The 18,672-nt window shown below is 37.5% G+C and overlaps 2 protein-coding genes across 5 annotated transcripts in view; both read left to right on the top strand.

Moving 5' to 3' along the window:
- OSBPL8 (oxysterol binding protein-like 8) overlaps positions 1-16,693 on the top strand; it is a 60,979-nt gene extending 44,286 nt beyond the window's left edge. For all 4 annotated transcript variants that reach the window (XM_010561806.1, XM_010561805.1, XM_010561808.1 and 1 more), the window contains 14 exons: positions 1,735-1,969; positions 3,335-3,519; positions 4,303-4,384; positions 5,074-5,172; positions 5,622-5,718; positions 6,068-6,166; positions 7,640-7,737; positions 9,107-9,196; positions 9,775-9,911; positions 10,267-10,452; positions 13,033-13,120; positions 13,525-13,627; positions 14,233-14,338; positions 14,594-16,693. In XM_010561806.1, coding sequence (XP_010560108.1) covers positions 1,735-1,969; positions 3,335-3,519; positions 4,303-4,384; positions 5,074-5,172; positions 5,622-5,718; positions 6,068-6,166; positions 7,640-7,737; positions 9,107-9,196; positions 9,775-9,911; positions 10,267-10,452; positions 13,033-13,120; positions 13,525-13,627; positions 14,233-14,338; positions 14,594-14,729 — 1,741 coding nt within the window. In that variant the 3' untranslated portion in view covers positions 14,730-16,693. The remainder of the gene's footprint in view (positions 1-1,734; positions 1,970-3,334; positions 3,520-4,302; positions 4,385-5,073; positions 5,173-5,621; positions 5,719-6,067; positions 6,167-7,639; positions 7,738-9,106; positions 9,197-9,774; positions 9,912-10,266; positions 10,453-13,032; positions 13,121-13,524; positions 13,628-14,232; positions 14,339-14,593) is intronic.
- Positions 14,869-18,672, top strand: part of BBS10 (Bardet-Biedl syndrome 10) — a 7,795-nt gene continuing 3,991 nt past the window's right edge. The window contains exon 1 of the mRNA XM_010561964.1: positions 14,869-14,904. Within this exon, the coding sequence (XP_010560266.1) occupies positions 14,869-14,904 (36 nt within the window). The remainder of the gene's footprint in view (positions 14,905-18,672) is intronic.

The following is an 18,672-nucleotide window of genomic DNA, read 5'->3' as shown; positions in this document are numbered from 1 at the left end:
ACTCATTTAAACTGTTAAAAGTTTAAATTTTTTGTATCTTGAAGTTGGTCTCTTACGTTAGCTTCACCTGAAAATGAGAAGTTTAATACATGTGACAACAGTTGGTAGATGTGAATATAAGTTGCTGTTCTTTGGTTAAAGAAATGACTAATCCTATCGTTACTGAAGTGGTTTCAGCATGTCTCGGCTTTGAATCATCAGATGGATGAATAATGATTCAGTCACCCTATTATTACATTAAATTAAATGCACAAAAGTTGAAATTATATGGTATCACCTGCTATCTAATGTCTGAATGCCCTTGAGTAACTCCCTGTTTATTTCAATAAATACTCTCATCTAGATTTTTGGGAGCATAAGCTTTTGTGGAAATATATTATTAAAGAAGCATGGCGAATGAATAGTGTTTTCAAACACTTCAGTTGTGGTACCAAAGTGCATTAGAAAACATAAAATATTTAGTCCTTTATTTGAAATAATTGGGTCTGAAGCTTGTGCTATGCAGTTTCTCTCAGTAGTTTTCCACCAATTCAATGTACTTTCAGGTGGACGTAAATTTATTTCAAATAATCCCTCCCACCCATGAAGAGTTAGCTGCCCATCTGTCTCTTCTGGGTGGGCAGGAATTTTGTACTGCTATTAAAAGTACGCTCCTGTATTTGAGACAGAAGACCTAGACTGCAAGAAATGACAATTCTTTCTGGCATGGATAGTCTAGGAAAAGCACAAAAAGGCAAATTATTGCCCCCTGTCCAGATGACCAAGCAGGCTCAGCTACAGTTTTGTTCCTTCTGTTATCTCATGGAAACAATAAAACTGCTGTGTACAATTCAGCTGGAGATCTGTACTCATGAATAGTAGTTTGATATCAGCAGCTGGCCCAGATTACAATCACAGCAATTAGCTACAACTGTTAAGTCTAATTAAGACTAATAGTTTAATTAAGTAGATCTTTGGATATAGCATATTCGAAGAGTGTGCTTAACTATCTAAGCAACAAAACCTGCAGGCCTAATTTTAATGGGGTTGGCAAGAGAGAAAGAAGAAAGGTAAAAGCAATTTTAGCTTCAACTGAGAGCTAGCTTTTAAAAGTACGTTAATAGCAAGAGGGGGTCCACAGAATACATTGGACTGATACTTGAAGATGGTCACCTGAAAAATAGGGATGAAGAAGAAGCAGAGACACTCAATGCTTTTTTGAAGGAGGCTGAGAGTTGACCTCGTTGCTCTCTCTGGCTTCCTGAGAGGGGAAGTGGGGAGGGAGGTGCTGAGCTCTTCTCCCTGGGATCCAGTGATGGGACACGTGGGAATGGGTCAAACCTGTCCCAGAGGAGGTTTAGACTGGACGTTAGGAAGCATTTCTTCACCGAGAGGGTGGTCAAACACTGAAACAAGCTTCCTAGAGAGGTGGTCGATGCCTCAAGCCTGTCAGTGTTTAAGAGGCATTTGGACAATGCCCTTAATAGTATGCTTTATCTGTTGGTCAGCCCTGAGGTGGTCCAGCAGTTGGACTAGAAGACTGTTGCAGGTCCCTTCCAATGTAACTATTCTAAACTTGGTGCATTTGACAGTTCAGTGAGAAGAGCGCATCCTATATGCTTCCAGCAAAGCTAGTTTGACATTGCTGCCACATCAGGCTTGATGTTAGCAATTTTAGTGTGTATTTTATTAAGATCCTGGTTTGGAAGCATGAAATTATTGCGTGAAGATTCATTTAACCTTTATTTTTTGTAGGTTAAATGACAGTGAAATTGAAAGGCATCACTTTAAAGATCAAGATATGTACTCTGACAAATCTGATAAGGAAAATGACCATGACCACGAGGAATCTGATAATGATGGATTGGGGAAAAGCGAAGAAAGTGATAGCGACACATCAGAGCGACAGGATGATTCTTACGTTGATCCAGAACCAATTGATGTCAAGGAAACTACTTATTTAGAACAGAGTCATGAAGAACTTGGGGAGGTAAAAGTGCTGTTGATGTAATGAGCAAGCAGCTTCTCCAAATAAAAAGCTGATATTTTAGGGATCAGACTATGCCTGAAAGCTGACTTGCAGGATTGGCTTTCATATTTTCAGCAATAATGGGGGAAAAAGTTCTGTTCACCCATGTTCTGCTTCGCTTTGCTACTCTTGTGCTTGTGTCTGAGATTTTAACAGAGATAATGAGTTTATCTGGAATATTGCTCAGACAGAAGGTGCTCAGTTTGAAAGGGCCACCTACAGCAGAAGCTGACCATGTCTACCCATCTTTTTGTTGTTATTTCTATTTGGTTTTTATTAACTTCTGTTTTTTTCTTCAATTAAAAATCTTCAAGTTGAAGATTTTAATGCAAGCTGACACTTTTTTCTACTGCAAGAGAGGAGTTAAGCATCCTTGGGGTCTGCAGAATTCAGTGGAAGGCTTGCTGTGTTTCTTATGTCACCTTGCATTTTAATATGATGCCCCAGAGCTGCCACTTCTGCAGGTTGTCTACACAGGCAAATACGACAGGGTTTTGTATGTTTTACTTGCTATAAAGATACCAAAAAACTTAGTAACAGAAATTGAGATGAGCTTTTTCACAGATCTCCCCTTTCTTCTCAGGTGCTAACTATGAGGGTTTTTTTTTTCGTATTGATGGGACAGAAATACTTTGTGCTTTATTTCTTTCTAGTACTGTTTCTAGAAGAAGCAATAGTTTAGGAAAAGTTGAGGAGTTGACAATAAATTCTTGACTGTGTGTTTTAGAACTGTTCTGGAAAGAGGGCTGCCTTTCTTACAATCTTTGCTTTTGATTTCAGAAACTGCAAGGAAGAGTATCTCCCCTTTTCTTGGTCAGAAAGGAGCATATAGTAGTGTGGCTGCTGGTGTTGCTCACTTACCCCTAAGTAGTGGTTTTCTTTAAGGGAAACCACCAATACTGTCGACTGGTCAAGGCAGTGAAAAGCAAAAATGTGGCAGCTTTCATGGTGGGGAAAAGTTGGTAGAATGAACAGCCCTTTGCTATATAAGACCTGCACATGAGAACACAGAGTAATATACTTGATGCGTAGGAAAGGACTAAGGAAGGAATTCTGAGCAAAACTCAACCTCAAATTTTTCTGGTTTAGGGCTGATGAAAACAAACGCGGTTTTTAATGCTGAATAGTACATCTATCATACTTCATTAAAGATGTATCATAAGTGTATTTAGAGAAACTTGATTTTTCTTCCATAGTTGCTTCAGCTTCTCCGAGTGGTTCATTTTAAGTATCCGTTTTCCAATCTCATCCTTGGAATGTGTTGACCTGTCTTCTGGAGGATTATTTTCTTTCTCCTTTCTGTAAGCAGTTTCTTGCTCATCCTAGGCAGGGGAGGCTGCTCAGACAGAAGTAGTGTCAGAAGAAAACAAAAGTCTGATCTGGACACTGTTGAAGCAAGTCCGGCCAGGAATGGACTTGTCCAAGGTTGTACTGCCTACATTTATCTTGGAACCTCGTTCTTTCCTGGACAAGCTGTCTGATTACTACTACCATGCAGACTTTCTGTCTGAGTGAGTCAATCCTATCTCTGGTTTTCATTCTTTTCATTTTTTTTAAACTAAACTGGGGTAATGGTGTATACTGAAAAGTTTGATCCTCTCTACTTAAACTGTGTCATAGACTGCTTAGAGTTTGAATGTTTGTCTGACAATGTATCAGCCATCAGATATCCTTGTTTTCTGGAAGCTAACTGCCTGAGAGCTCATATGGTACATCTTGAAGTCTGGCCCCTCTTGGTAATTTAATAGCAAATGTGTTGCAGACATTTCTGGTTTAGCTTTTGGAGACTGGTTAGAAGACTTCTCAAAATTAGTTTAATTTTTTTTCTCTAAGAGGTATATTTTAAATGGTAAAACAGTACCAGTTAACCTTTTTAATACAGTGTTAAGTTCCATTCAAATTTATAGTTGCCTGCTCAAATGTAGCTAATAAATTAAAGACGGTAAATTGAAATATTATTCAACTCCGAGTTCTGTACGTGCGTAGGCCGGTTCTTTAAAGTAGTATCTTATAAGTGGAAGAACTTCAGTGGGGGTGGAACAGGATTTAATGTTACAAAGAACAGACTCAATCATGGAAATACCATTTCTGATTTTTTGTTTGATTAGCGTCTTCAGACAATTATTTGAAAACTTTGAATTTGATGCAATCAGGCTGAAAGTTTTACAGTACTGCAAGTCACAAGACTTTTGTTTTAGTCAGCTCCTAGATTCAAGATATATCACAGCAACTGATAGCGCGTTATAACTGAAACAATACTGATATTTGATCTGTGAGTTCTGTTTGTTTCATAGAGCTGCCCTTGAAGAGAATGCTTACAACCGCATGAAAAAAGTAGTGAAGTGGTATTTGTCGGGATTCTACAAAAAGCCAAAGGTGTCCTCTCACATACTATTTTGTCTTTACTTTAGTCATTGCATCTAGTTTGAGGGCTTAGGGATGTGCTGGAGTAAGTTTTCTTTTTAAATTATATCACTATGCATTTTTTAAAAGCAACGTTAAGTTTTTGTTGTTTACACAAAGGGACCTTTTTGGTCCCTAGCCATGCTTAAAATAGACTATATTCAATTGTTTTTTTACCTTGGAGTAGAAGTTGAACTAAACATTTTGTGATAAAGTTGAGCCAGTTCTATGTTTACCATTCTCCAGTGATAACATGCAGCAGTTAGAGGAATAGTATTTCCACTACTTCACTTATCTTTGCACTAAATACTTTTTATAGTCATGTTGGTGGGAAACAGTATTGAAAGAAGAAAGTACTTACTACTAAACTTCAGACAAAAGGTCTGTAATAATTCTCCTGCAAAAAAATCTTATATTCTATTTGTCCTTATGTGTAGCCTGGGATAGTTTAGCAGATTTAGTATATCTATGCCAGTTTCTTTAGAATGAAGAGCAGAGTAACTGAGCATAATATTCAAATGATGAAATCAACTACAGTGTACTTTAGCATATAAATTAGATCATATTTTTTTTGTGTCTTATCTTCAGTGAAAGACTGATAAAGTATTTCATGAGTTCTCTACCTGCATTGTATGGTTACTCTTTGTTCTATTTCTGTTTAGGGACTAAAAAAGCCATACAATCCTATACTTGGTGAGACTTTCCGCTGCATGTGGATTCATCCAAGGACGAATAGCAAGACTTTCTACATTGCAGAACAGGTAGCTGCAATAACCAGTCAAATATTTTTAAGAAAAATAAATGCGCTGCATTTTCGTGCTAGCCAAACAGTATGGTAGTTTCAGAAAATGTATTTAAATGTGTGAATAGTATCCTAAAAGCTCTCCTGGTGAGCATAGTTTTTTTACAGATGTCTCTCTTAAGTGTGTCTTCCTAGAGAGACAGAAAGGCGTTTCCAGCTTTTCGGTTTGCTCTTCCTCCAGGAAAAAGTCAGGTGCTAATTTTCTTAGCTCTTGAAATTCAGTAAGTGTTTTCTTGATCTTTATCTCTAAAGATTATAGTCTCATTTCACATATATTAACTGTATTCTATTATGTGCAGCTTGAACTTTGTGTTCTGTCATTATTAGCTCAAGGTTTATACTATGTTGCATGGTGGTGTTTGTTGTTTTGTTTTGGTTTTTTTTCAAATATGTGGTTTTTTTCAACAGGTATCGCATCATCCTCCAATATCTGCCTTCTATGTTAGCAACCGCAAGGATGGTTTTTGCCTTAGTGGTAGCATTCTGGCCAAATCAAAATTCTATGGTAAAGAATGGGTTTTTTTGGTTGTACCTTTATTGAGGAGTGTAAAATTGGTGCAAATGAGCTGTGTTTTGTGGATGAAAGAAGGCTGTTAGAAGAATCAGGGGTTTGATCATTGTATTACCCTTTCCTTACAAAGTTTTTGCTACTGGTCTTTGGAATTTTAATTTCTACTTTTGGATTCTATTTTAATTTTTAATTGGAGATGCTGTGTATTATAGTGGCTTCACTAGATGGGATAAATTGCAGTGCTAAATATACTGATGTTCTTAATTTTATTGCTCATTTAACAGGAAATATTGACTGTTGTCTTGCAGGGTGAGAAATGTGTTTTTCTGTCTTTGAATTTCAGGGAATTCATTATCTGCCATACTAGATGGAGAAGGACGGCTGACATTCCTAAATAGGGGAGAAGATTATGTAATGACAATGCCATATGCTCATTGTAAAGGTAGTGGGTTTTTTTCATTTTCTAGATGGCAAAGTTATGAGAACAGAAGTTTATTATTCTAAATAGTTCATTATTCTAAATAGTATACTGTGTTGGATTCGAACTTGTCATCTGAGAAGAGTGTTCTGAACATTGGCAACATTGGCGGCTCTAGGCTTCCACATATTTTATCACGAGGAAAATACATCTGTTGTTTAAGCAACGATCTATGTTTTGGCACAGAAAAAGATTTTTTTTTTTTTTTTTTTTTTTTCATAAATAGTAACAGCATATATATAGCTATCTGTCATTACATGGCAGCAATGTACTGTTTGGGTTGTCTTTTTTTTTTTAAAGAACAGTTTTGAGCTTTTCCAGTATTTTCCTCCTGTAAACATAAAAGGCAATGTAGTATCTACACCTCACTGTGTGACTTGAGTGTAAATTGTGACAATTTGTCTTTAGTTTCACTGTGGGAAACCAGTCAGTAATTTGTAAAGCTTTCTGGAAGGTTGGTAGTAGTACAAAATACACTGCAGAGTTGCTGATTTTTAAACTGCTACTTAGGTTTATCTACCCATATATTCTCTGCCACAATTCTCTTTTGGAAGCCTTACAGTCAGCAACTATAATATTTTCCTTCACTTGAGATGTATGAAAATCAGTTAGCAGAATTAGGTAATTTGACGTTAGTTTGGTAGACTCTTCTCTTTCCGTTGTTCGTGGGTGTTTTTAATATTCTGTTGGATTTTTTTTTAATGGCTGTGGTGACAAAAATAATACTTAACAATTAAAAAGCACATAATATATACATACATTCAAATCAAACAGGAAGAATTGTCGTGACTAATAAAGCTGATAGAGAGAAAGGTAGAAGAATATGCAGGGAAGGAGAATGTGCATGGTGAAAAAACCATATTTGCACATGCATCCACTGTGTGTAAAATATATTCAGTGTTTCAAAAGCTGGATTGCAGGGGGAAAGACAGTAATGGTGGGAAAGAACGTGTACTCAGCATTGTCAGCCTTGTGCTTCCAAAAATCTTCAGGGAGGTGATCAGTGTTGTTTTATATTGCTTGTCCATGATTGTCTTCACCTGCGGTCTGACTGTACATACTGCTTCTGTTCAAGTTAAGTTTTTCTTTGCTCTCTTTGTCTTAGAGTTATTTTCCTGTCTGAACCTCAAAAGCTTCCCTCCTCCAATCGTCTCCAATAAGACTAAATACTGCCCTTGCTAGAGACAGCAGCATATGCTGCCAAAGATATGTCTTAAACAATTTTTCCTGCTTACCTGTAGTTGACTTCGGTCTTTTTGTTTCTGTTTGGGTTATCTTATTTGGCAGAAAGATCATGCTTATCAGTAGGAAAGGTCATCTGAAAAGATGATTTTTCTTCTGGCACAGACATGTTTACTCTAGGAATTGTGCCCAAAGAACTTAGGGGTTTTGTCTTGTTCAGTTATAAACATTCATTTTAGCTGTTTTCTCCTGCAGGAATTCTTTATGGCACAATGACCTTAGAGCTTGGGGGAACAGTCAACATCACCTGTGAGAAAACCGGCTACAGTGCAACAATTGAATTCAAACTCAAGGTTAGTAAATGCTGTGAGTGGGCACAAGAAGGAGAATGAGCATAACGATAATTTAAATAAATAAATAGGTCACTCCTTAGATATGATCTGATTTAATATGGAATTGTCTTTTTGGAAGCAGGGATTTTAATTTTAATTGCTACATATGCAGCTATGTGTATCTAGCAAATAGTGATTTTTTTTTTAAAAAAAAAAAAAAAAAAGAACTACATTGTCATCTCTTTTCTTAATGTATTCTTCTGGGTCCAAAGGTTTTGACTGAAACTTACAGTGCTGTCTTCATCGCTAGTCATAAGAGATGCAAACATATTGCTAGTTGTATGAATCTTAAGAACAGCTCTAGTGGTGGAAAAAAGCAATGGTCTGTCTTATCTCCAGCAGTAGCAACAGTTTGTCTAGGAAGGTGTAAGAACAGGGGAATTGTTTAGTGATCTGATCAGCGGTTCAGGTATTTTGTGTGGTTGTGTTAATATACTTTGGTGATTTTTAGTTCTCTAAAAATATTCAGGGTCTTTTTAAACTGGAGAGCTCTTGGAGGAGAACTCAGACCCAGGTTCCCCTCTTCCATCCTAGGTAAATTTAAGTTGCTCACAACACCTTGAGTAAAGATGATGCAAAGGCTTTGGCTAACATTTACATCAGCCTAATGTCCAGTGCTAAGCAACAGTTTACATGGACTATTTTTGGCAGCTGTGCATGCTGTAGGAGCACCTCCCTGCTCACAAAAGCTAAACAAAGGTTTCTAAACTACTTATAGATGACTTGCACTTCTGAAAAATACATTTTCCATCTTTGAGGCAGAAACTAATTTAAAGCTGAACAAACAATTGTTAAGAAATGTGGATGTGGAGAGGGAAACTGTATTTGGTTGAAATTAAAGGGGAAACATAAAAGTTAGGAGGCTGTGTTAATTGATATTTTGCCTCATCAGCCCACAGGATACGTGTGCAGACTGTCAAAAAGGCCAAAGAAAATCCCTGGCAATCATTTTTGTTGTTGCTTCTGCAAGAGTTAATCTCTAGAAACAAATGGTCTTTGGCAAAGTGGTGAAATTAGTGTAGCAAATGACCATGTCCTCCAAGATATCATTGTGTTACTGTTTTCTGCATTATTTTACGGGTTTTTTTCCACTTTTCTTCGACAATGCTTTTGCTCAGCAAATCTTTTAAGAAAATACAGCATGAGAGAACCACTTACTGTGTTTTAGACTTGTTTTGGGGATTAAAGAGGCAGAAGTTATAATACTAAAAGCCATCAGGGCTGTTTCCATCACATTTCATAAATGCACTTTTTTCCTTAACACTAAACATAAATGCAAAAATAATTTGCTATTAAAATAAACATGAAAGTATTTCTTTTTGTTTTGCAGCCTTTTTTGGGTAACAATGACAGTGTTAACCAAATATCAGGGAAAATCAAGCTTGGCAAAGAAGTTCTGGCTATTTTGGAGGGTCACTGGGTAAGTAGTGAGTGATAATATTTAAAAAATGCTGGCTGACAGCCGAGGTGAAAATACCACTTAGTTACAAAAAAGACTCAAGTTTAAAAAAAAAAAAGTTGATTAAGTACCACTTTTATAGAACGTATCTCTTTATAGTTGGTTCTCTAGAGAATATAGAATCAGCGTAGTGTTATTTGCAACTGTTAAAAGGTGGAAAAGTTGTGTGTATTTGAGTGGTTCATGAAGAAAATACATTTCAGCTTGTGAAATGTTTTTAGCATATGTGTTAGTACTATGAAGAATTGTTATGGCACCAGCAAGAAATGTTTATAATTGTTTCAGTTCTGGTGAGATGACACTGGCGCCGCTGGTTTTTGGCCGTGGTAATGGTTCCATTGCATCTCTGTTCCAAGTTAGAACTAGCACAGCAAGCAGAAATTGAATTTTCAAGTCAGCATATCTAATTGTTCTTAACTACGTGCATCCAAAAGAAAAGAAATTCTTGTTACAAAAAAAATTGCTTATTCCTCCCTTTTGTGTTATTTTGACTCTTTGAGATTATTACAATTAAGGTAACTGAATTATGTATGTTACAGGACAGTGAAGTTACTATTAGTGACAAGAAGACAGATGTTTCAGAGACATTCTGGAATCCGACATCTGATATCAAGCAGCGTAGGTTACCCAGATATACAGTGAAGTTTGAAGAGCAAGATGACTTTGAGTCAGAGAAGTAAGTTCACTTTAGAACCATATATCATTATTTTGAAAAAATAAAACTCATCATCTTCTCCAAATTATGAACAAATTTTATGGTTTGAACATGGAACAAATTAGGAACAAAATATGGTTTCTTTCCTTCCCATGTTTGCTGGTACTCACCTGTAAAACAAGAAAGCAACACTGTTAAATAAAAGGTCGTTATTTACAAACCTTACAGTCATGGAGATTCTTGATGGAAATGTAGAAAAAACATATATTACAACATGGTAATACCCTGTTAGGGGTTACTTAGCCTATAATTAAGGAAATGTTTGCAATTATTTCTGTCAACCAGATTGTAACTCTCTATATTGCTTGTTTGTCAGGCTTTGGCAACAAGTGACAAGAGCAATAAATAACAAAGACCAAACAGAAGCTACTCAAGAGAAATACGTTCTGGAAGAAGCTCAGAGAAAGAGTGCCAAAGAGAGGAAACTTAAGGGTGAAGAGTGGACATGCAAGCTGTTCGATCAGGACTCAGTCACAGGAGAATGGCACTACAAATATGCTGAGTGAGTCCTGGAGTGCTTGTAACAAAAACTGTTTGTTAAATGCCTGGTAGTGTCACTGAGCCTCTTGCTGTGGTTTCAGGAGGAAAAGAATTCAGATATATAGCTGAGTTCAAACTCATGAAATGCGCAGTGCTACTTAATATTCCTGTTCATACATTTTCATTAAACTGCATAATTTTTTAGCTCAACTTGGTAGGCCTTTCACCAAAGAGAGGATGTTAATATGTCGTGTCCAAAAGGTGGTGATTGCTAATGCAGGAAACCATGTTTCATGTAACCATTGCAACGGGCTTTTTCTTTTTTTTTCTTTTTTTTTTTTTTTTTTTTTTTTTTTTTTTTTCTTTCTTTATGGTTATGTGCCTCAACAAATTTGTGCTATGTTCTCGAGTTCCTTGGGCATGGCACTTTGGGATGCATTGTGCTCCTTCCCTGCCCCCTCTGACCCTGCCCCTGCGACTGACCAGAGCAGCTACACAGATTTTCCCAGACTGGAAAATATGGTACACATGGGCATATCAACTGAAAATCAGAAAAGCCTGTGCTTAATTGAACTGAGCTGTTTAATTTCTTCTATGTTAGAATAACTCTGAGAGTAACAGGTTTACAGCAGTGGTTAATGTTGGGACCTTGTGGCTCAGTTGTCAAGTATGCCCTGCACACATGAGTGTCTGTGAAGCTCTTTGTGTGATGATCTATATCAGAGATGAAGATGCAGCTGCGTCTCTAACTGCTGGGGTGCATTCTGTGTTCTCACTAACTCTTGCAAGAGTCAGCCTGGAGCTGAGCTCTTTGCTAGTGATGGTTTTCACAGACCACCCACGTTCTCCTGATTCTTTTACAATACCCTTTTACAATATTGCAAGGATTGTAAAAGTAAAATATCCAAAGATGATATACTCTGAGTTAAGTAATTCTGAAGCCATTGATGCTGGAAGTATATTCCCATGGTTAAACCTGGGAACCCTTCACCTTTGTGTACAAGAATGGCAATATTGGGGCAGCAGCCTAAGTGTACGTATAGGGAAGAGTACAACCATCCTGAGTGCTCTTCATGTCTCCAGCAAATTTGCAACTCGGAGGTTTCCTGGAACAAAGCCGGGATTCTGTGTATTTAGCAACTCCCAATAGATTTCTTTTCCATGTATTTCCTTGGTTTCCTCTTAAGTCTGTGGAGACTTTTACCACCCAAAACATCCTGCAGCAGGGATTTCCCCAACTAGACTAAAAGCTCTGTGAAACACCCTCTCTTGGTTTGAACCTTCTAGTGCTGTTGATGCCTCTTGGTTGTTGGAAGAGTTGTGAATAGTCCAGCTGAACTCTGACTGCCCATACTGTTGAACCCTGTGTAAAACTGTCAGGAAAAGTACTGTGCTTCAAATCTGTTAGGTCTTAAAGCTGCAGGGGATAATCTGTCATGTTAATCTGCATTATTTCTTGTCTCCTTGAAGCCATGTGGTTCAAGGATGGGCCACAGAAATGTGCTAGAAAGCAGCCTGCACTGTCAGCAGTCCCTGGAAGAAACTTCTGTCTCCTTTTACGCATATAATGCTGGCTCACTACCTGGTCCATGTAGGAGTCTTTTATGCTTACTGTGAAAGATGTGTTCAATGAGCTGTGGCATTTGTTAAGGTATCTGGATTATGGATTTAGGCATCCAGATTACAGATACAAGAGACCTTTGGGAGACCAATGCCTAGTTCTTACCCAGTTACCTTAGATGACATTTAATTCAAGTCAGGTTAAGCTAAGATGTAAATGCAGATCTATGTTCACAACATCTGAAACAGCTACAAACGTTTTAAAAGGCATACAGGAGATGAAGGGAAATCCATGCTTAATCTACTCTCACTAAAGCTGTGCATCAGAACAGTCTTCATGCAGCTCACTTGCAGTTTCTATCCTGAGAAGGCTGTAATCAGGGGGGATACCGGTCTTTGCCTTTGGCTGCTTGTTGTTCTCCAGTGAGCTATGTGTCTTTTGCTTTTTTTTTTTTGTTTAAATTCTATATCAACCTGTACTTGGAAAAGCACTCTTAAAAAAAATCAGAACAAGAAAATTGTGTATAGCTCATTAGTGCCTCTTTAAACCACTCTTAATTACCATTAGCCACTTTGGGATGAAGGCAGGTTTTGAGGTAACTGATTCTTAACCTCTCCTTTCTAGCCATCTTTTAAAAGAAAAAAACAAAAAGCAGTCCAAAATAATAATACTTTCAAAAATCCTTTAATTCCCTGTAGTTCTAAAATGATAGCTGTACAGTAGGCAGAAAACCTCTCCAAGTTTGACAAATACTAATCACTAGCCAGATAAATTCTTAATGATATTGTTGGTTAATACAATAGCTTGTACTCCTACCAGCTGGCTGAGGGTTTCAGCTGGCTGTGAAGTTTATTTTTTGGCTCTCTTGGCCCTTCAGGTTAGGACTGGGCTGTAGGTGGAAGATAAGATCACTTATTCCATGTCTGACATCTGTATAGGGAGAGAGTGCTTTAACCTGTTCATTCCGAGTAGTTTCTGAGCAGGAAAATAGCTCTTATTTAAATTGCTGCAGTATTGATCAATTATATTCACTTTGTCTAGTACCAGACCGTGGGACCCTTTGAATGATATGATCCAATTTGAAAAAGATGGCACCATCCAAACAAAAGTTCGACATCGGACACCAATGGTATGTTCCAGTTCTGTTAGCACACACAGGAAGGTCCAGGGACTTGTATATATTGCGTTATGTGTATAAAGGTGGTCAAAGCATTGGGAGCAATAGGAAATACAATTGTTATCCTACAAAAATGTAAATTTACCCAGTCCATAGTCTTTCACTTCTGTGTTGCTTCCTAAGAGGTAGAGATGACTTGATTGGATAGGAATATAAAATATGCAAACTGGAACTCAACATTTTAATGTGTATTTTCCCTTAAATGGGAAGATGGACAAATTTCAGACTGCTTATACTTTAAAAATTTTAACTTGGACTTCTATTAGATATTGTGCTTTTAACTATTACTGTTAGAATGTGCTGCTTTGCTACAGTTCTGGTTCTCTGGAAATAATTCATAAGTTTATCAATTGTAGGTTAGTGTTCCAAAAATCAAACGAAAGCCAGCTGGCCAGAAGAAAGGAGAGTGTGGTTTCTCATCCCCAGAGCCTGATAACCAGGACTCCTCTGGGAGTGAAGGTAGGAAAAGATACATTTGCATACAGAAGTAATAAATTTATTTGACAGGGAAACAGAGTTCTGTAGTCACACATATTCTTCTTATCTCAATGTTTGTATTATGAAATAATGCACGCTTTAGATCACAGTTCTGTCCAACATGAAGCGCATTCTCGAAAAAAACAAAAAGGAGCAGAATGGCTCATGGTTTTAATTGCAGACTTTCCTGTACTTTTAAACATCACTATGTAATGTAGGTAGGTTTAAGTGCTGCACATATTTAGTATCTGGGGGAAAAAACATGTTTTTAAACTCTTTTCTTTCTTAAAACAAGATTAATTGTTCTAATTTGTAGGTCAGTATGTTGCTAGAAGGCAGATTTTTGTTGTTGATAATGCTTGCAGAAATTAAACAATACAGTGAGTGTTTCAAGATATTTGAAGTGCTTAATTTGCTGTCCTGTGCTATAGGTGACTCTGAAATAAAGCTTTAGTTTTCAGTAGAAGCTTAGTTAGAAAACTTTCTCCTTATTTTTGCAACTGATTTAGTTTGTCATTAGTACTTCGTTCCTTTTTGACTTGGCAGTCACTTCTGTGAATTACATCTGGCTTTTTGTACCTTTCTAGCGCAACTTTTGAAGCATAATACTAGAATAAGGAAAAAAGGGGCAGACCTTGGTGAACTGCAGAGTGCCATTGAATCTATAAAGGAAACACAAGAAGACATTAAGAGGTAGTACTAAATAAAATGCTTTAAAATGGTTTAGAGAATATTAATTTTCTAGCTTTTTTTTCCTTGCGGGCTGGTATGTATCTTTCTGCTTTAAAGCCTTGATGTCTTTAAACTACTCTTCATCCCAAATACTGATTGCTCATTGATGTTTTATAATTTTCCTCAAAAACTGTCTTCTGTAGGGAGCTGTAACGTACAAGAAAATGTCAAATTGTCTAGATTGTAATTTACAAGATAATATTTTCTTTCTTACAGGGACATTATGGCTCTACGAAATAGAGTCACGTCTAATTCACCACCTGTGGACTACCATTTCTTGCAGTTTAAGCACTATGTCTTCATTTTACTTGTGGTTCTGCTACAGCTTATCATTAATTTCTTGTTCAAATAGGAAGTGTGAACAAGGGCCTTTCTGAACTGGAATGATCAAACTGTTACTGGGGACCATATTTTAAGTTGGACTTCAAATGATGCAATATTATCTAAAAGAGCCCTGTAGCAACAACTTACAGAACTTTGCCTCAGCGTCCATGGTTCAGAGTCATACTCCCGTCTACCCAGTTGAAGTAAGAATTGTGTAAGTGCCAGTATGCTCTTGCTCCTGGTGTGTGCCTCTGTCTCGCAGACATACGACATCAGCCTTGTGTTTTATATTACGTCATATGCTGTACTGATGAATCTTCACCACAGAATAGATGAAGTTAAAAATTCAGAGGTCAGACCCTGTAGGTAGGATGTGATTCTCCTTATGGTAGAATGATAAACAAGCATACTTTGTTACATTTAAACTTACCATTTTTGTAGCAAAGGAACTTTTGAAGTAGCCAACAGTTTTTGTAAATGGCATTGGGTGTTTGGAAGTAAACTTTTGTTTAAGGTCAAACAAATACATTATTATACAAAGGTCATGAGTGTTAGGAACTGGCAAGTAAAAAGCTGAAGTCTTTGGGAATTCTGCAATGCAATGTCCTAGATTTGTTTTGCAAGTATGAGGGGTTTTTATCCTGTATTACTATAGTGGCTTGTAAGCCAGCTGTTTTATTTTTATAGCTTTAAAACTTCAGATTCTTCATAAAAACATTCCTGCATCTGCTGTATGGAGCACATTTTTTAACAGTACAGCACCTGGGAAGGTACTGTCTTGGTCCCCTCTCTCTCGTGAATTGCTAATGTCAAGGATTTATGGTATGTTTGCAAGTCTTGATAAATCTACAGCTTTGAATTTACATTTGTGTATGGCCACGTCACAGTAAGGAGGCAGACTGCTGATGCCAGGACTCTTTCTTATTTTTGAAACAAAACGTGAAGATGCAAACGAGTGCTTCGTATGTAGCTTGAGTTGAACCTCCCAAAAGGCAGACGATGTAAAACAGAATTTGGGCATGGTCATGACTTCGCTTGCAAATGAAAACCTGTGTGTTTACAAGGGGAAGGTCTTCAGAAATTGTAGGATGACTAACACCACACATATCAAAACAAATGAGAGTGAAACCCTAAGTCTTTGTTAAATTCCTCCTTACTGCAGTATATACTACCTAACAGAACACACGGATGCACCTATTCATTATGCTGTAGCCATACAAATTAATGTGAAGCTTAAGTTTCAGTTTAAAACCAGGGTGTCTAACATTTTTATTTGAAGAAATATATGCATGTATAAACCTGTAAAATTCCAGCAAAAAAATTTAGTGCCAGTGTTTATCTGGTGAATTCCTTACACCCGTCAAACGCACCAAGTCAAAAAGGAGCTGTAGTATTGTAAAGGTACTCTCTGTAACCCAGATGAGAACAGGAGGGTGAGCGGCACAATGCAAAGGGCAGCCAAATTTGTTTTCAGAGGATCCTCTCGGAAATCAAATCCATCCCGGGCAGTGGAACAGTTCAAAGGTCACGTTTGGCGCTTTGCCACAGCCCGGTTATCCCTCTGCCTTGGCCAGCCTCCCTGACTCTCCAGACGAGCTACCTTTCTGTTCTGTGTCAGTCTCACCGGTGTTTAGTGAAAATACTATTTACGTGTTGTTTATCGGTCTAGCTCGTGTATTCCTGTGGCTGACACCTTCGCACACCTTCCCTTCTCTTTTACCTTTACCTTTCTTTGGGCCTCAGCTACGTAAAAGTTTATTCCTTAAGCAGTCAACTTCAGCTTATTTCTTACAGCTTCATATTAGCATAGTTTGGTCTTGAATCATTTTCTGGAATGTGGCACCTTAACCAGAGGGATCTTATATATGTGGCCAAGACCAAACTTGGGTGGACTTCTATTATACCTACAGATGATGAGGTAAAATTTGTGAATGTAGAAAGTCCCTCTGTAAAAAGAACAAAACAAAAACCCCAAAAACAAACAAAAAAAACCCCACAACAAAACAAACAAAAAAAACCCCACAACAAAAAAACCCAGAATGTAAGTTAAGTCCCTAAACAGAAACTGAAGTTGCTAGCCATGTATAAAATGGCATAAAGAAAGCGGAATATTACAGCATTAATTTAATGTTCTCAGCCTGGATTTTGGCCATTCATTATTGCATTCAGATGTCAAAGCTTCACCTGTCTTAAGATCTACAAGCCTTTAATCATACTCTGTGCTTAAGAGTAATAAAAGAGGAAATGAGAATTTGGGCAATAACTTCAATCCCCTAAAATAATACTCTGCTAAATTCGTGGTGCTAAAACTTTTGACTGATAGTTACAAGCTTTTATCTCTCTTGTAAATAGAAATGTCCTTCTGCCCTTTCGTGTTGATTTTTTTTTTTAATCTCTTCTATTCTGGATCAGTTAATAACAGTCTGCGTGTATTTTTACATGGACTGCATGGTAGTAACTGTGGATTTGACCCAGCCAGCTGGCTGGCAGTGCAGTGTTGGATAATGTCAGACTAAACAGATACTCTGTATCTGAAATTCTTGCTCAGCTCAAGATAAGTAGACTTGAACAGAGCGAGAGAAAATGCCTGTGCTTATTTTCCTTTTCAGCGTATTTTTTAGAGTTTAATTCTGGTTTTAGTGATGATCCAGGAAGGTGAAGGATAGATGATGAAACCTTTTGAAAAGTAAAATTGCAGACTTCCGCTTGACTGTACGATTAGATAACTTAAATTCTGAAAAGAACATCGAAAACCTAGTAATTCCTATTTTTGCTGGGTTTGGTATGATGTTCCCTCATGTGAATAGAACAAAGAAATTTCTTGCCTAATTTTTACAGTACAGCTGGTCACAGGCATGTATGAAGCCTTTTATTTAGCGCATCACCATTGTCCTATTTAACCATGATGTGTAGCTGATCTTGAATGTTACATACTTAAGACTGAGCTCTGCGCATAGTTATAAAAATTGATTGTACAGTTTGCAGATGTTTGAGGGCTGTGGCCTCCTACTAGAAGTTTAAAACAGCACTTGTTTTCACATTTGATTTACAAATCTTATTTTAGGTTTTGTTTTTTTTCTTGTACAGAAAATATTTTTCAGAATTTGTTGCCATGTGGTTTTGTTGTTTTGGGTTGGTTTGTTTTTTTCAAATGTACTCTAAGCCTTTAATTTGCCATTTAGGTACAGATTGCCTAGTTAAGGTACAGGTGACCTAAGAAAAAGTAAATATGCCATGTGAAACGTAGCAAGTATCAGTTTCAGCAGTAGATGATGTTTCTTGCATTTCACATGTTGATTCCTCTTAAATAGTTGACTTAACGAGGGTATAGGCCGGTTGTTCCCCTCACCCCCCCCAAAATTAAATCCCATAAATTATTTGACAGGTTGTCCCATGAAATGTAGTGATGGTGGTTTCTTCCCTTTTTTGTTTGTTGTTTGCTGCCCTCCTGTGCCTTTGGCAATTTTATTTTTTGCTGGACCGGTGTTTATGAAACCGACTTTGGATTCAGTGTTTGTTATAGTTTCTTAAAGGCTGTTACTTCACCACTGTTTGTGTAAATAACGTACAACAAGGATTCTGTACATCTGTAAGTTTTGATTATTGTTATTTCAAGGGGTATCCTCAAATCACAGAAAATCTCGCAGATATTCAAGTATTGTAAACAGTGCCTTCTTGATGGGATTCTTGCTGTTCCGAGACAGGTGAAGAAGATTTGTCAAGCGTGTGCCATATGTAACATCCGACCTTTCGTGAGGGCTTTCGTGTTTGAAAACTAACTTTCCTGCTTAGTCAGGCTCTGGGGGAGGAGGAAAAAAAAAAAAATCCACTATTAAAACACGTTAAACGACTCGCTGTTCTGGCTGGATTTCTGGGGCTCGATCCCAGGAGGCGGCAGCCCTTTCCCCCTACGGCCCCTCAGCCCCGGGCGGGCAGCCTCCCGCCCTGTGTGGAGCAAGGCCCTTCGCCTC

Source organism: Haliaeetus leucocephalus, unplaced genomic scaffold (genome assembly GCF_000737465.1).
Source record: "Haliaeetus leucocephalus isolate CR32 unplaced genomic scaffold, Haliaeetus_leucocephalus-4.0 Scaffold151, whole genome shotgun sequence".
NCBI classification, from domain to species: domain Eukaryota; kingdom Metazoa; phylum Chordata; class Aves; order Accipitriformes; family Accipitridae; genus Haliaeetus; species Haliaeetus leucocephalus.
Note: the sequence above shows the minus strand (reverse complement) of the source record. Positions and strands in the feature narration are given on the sequence as shown.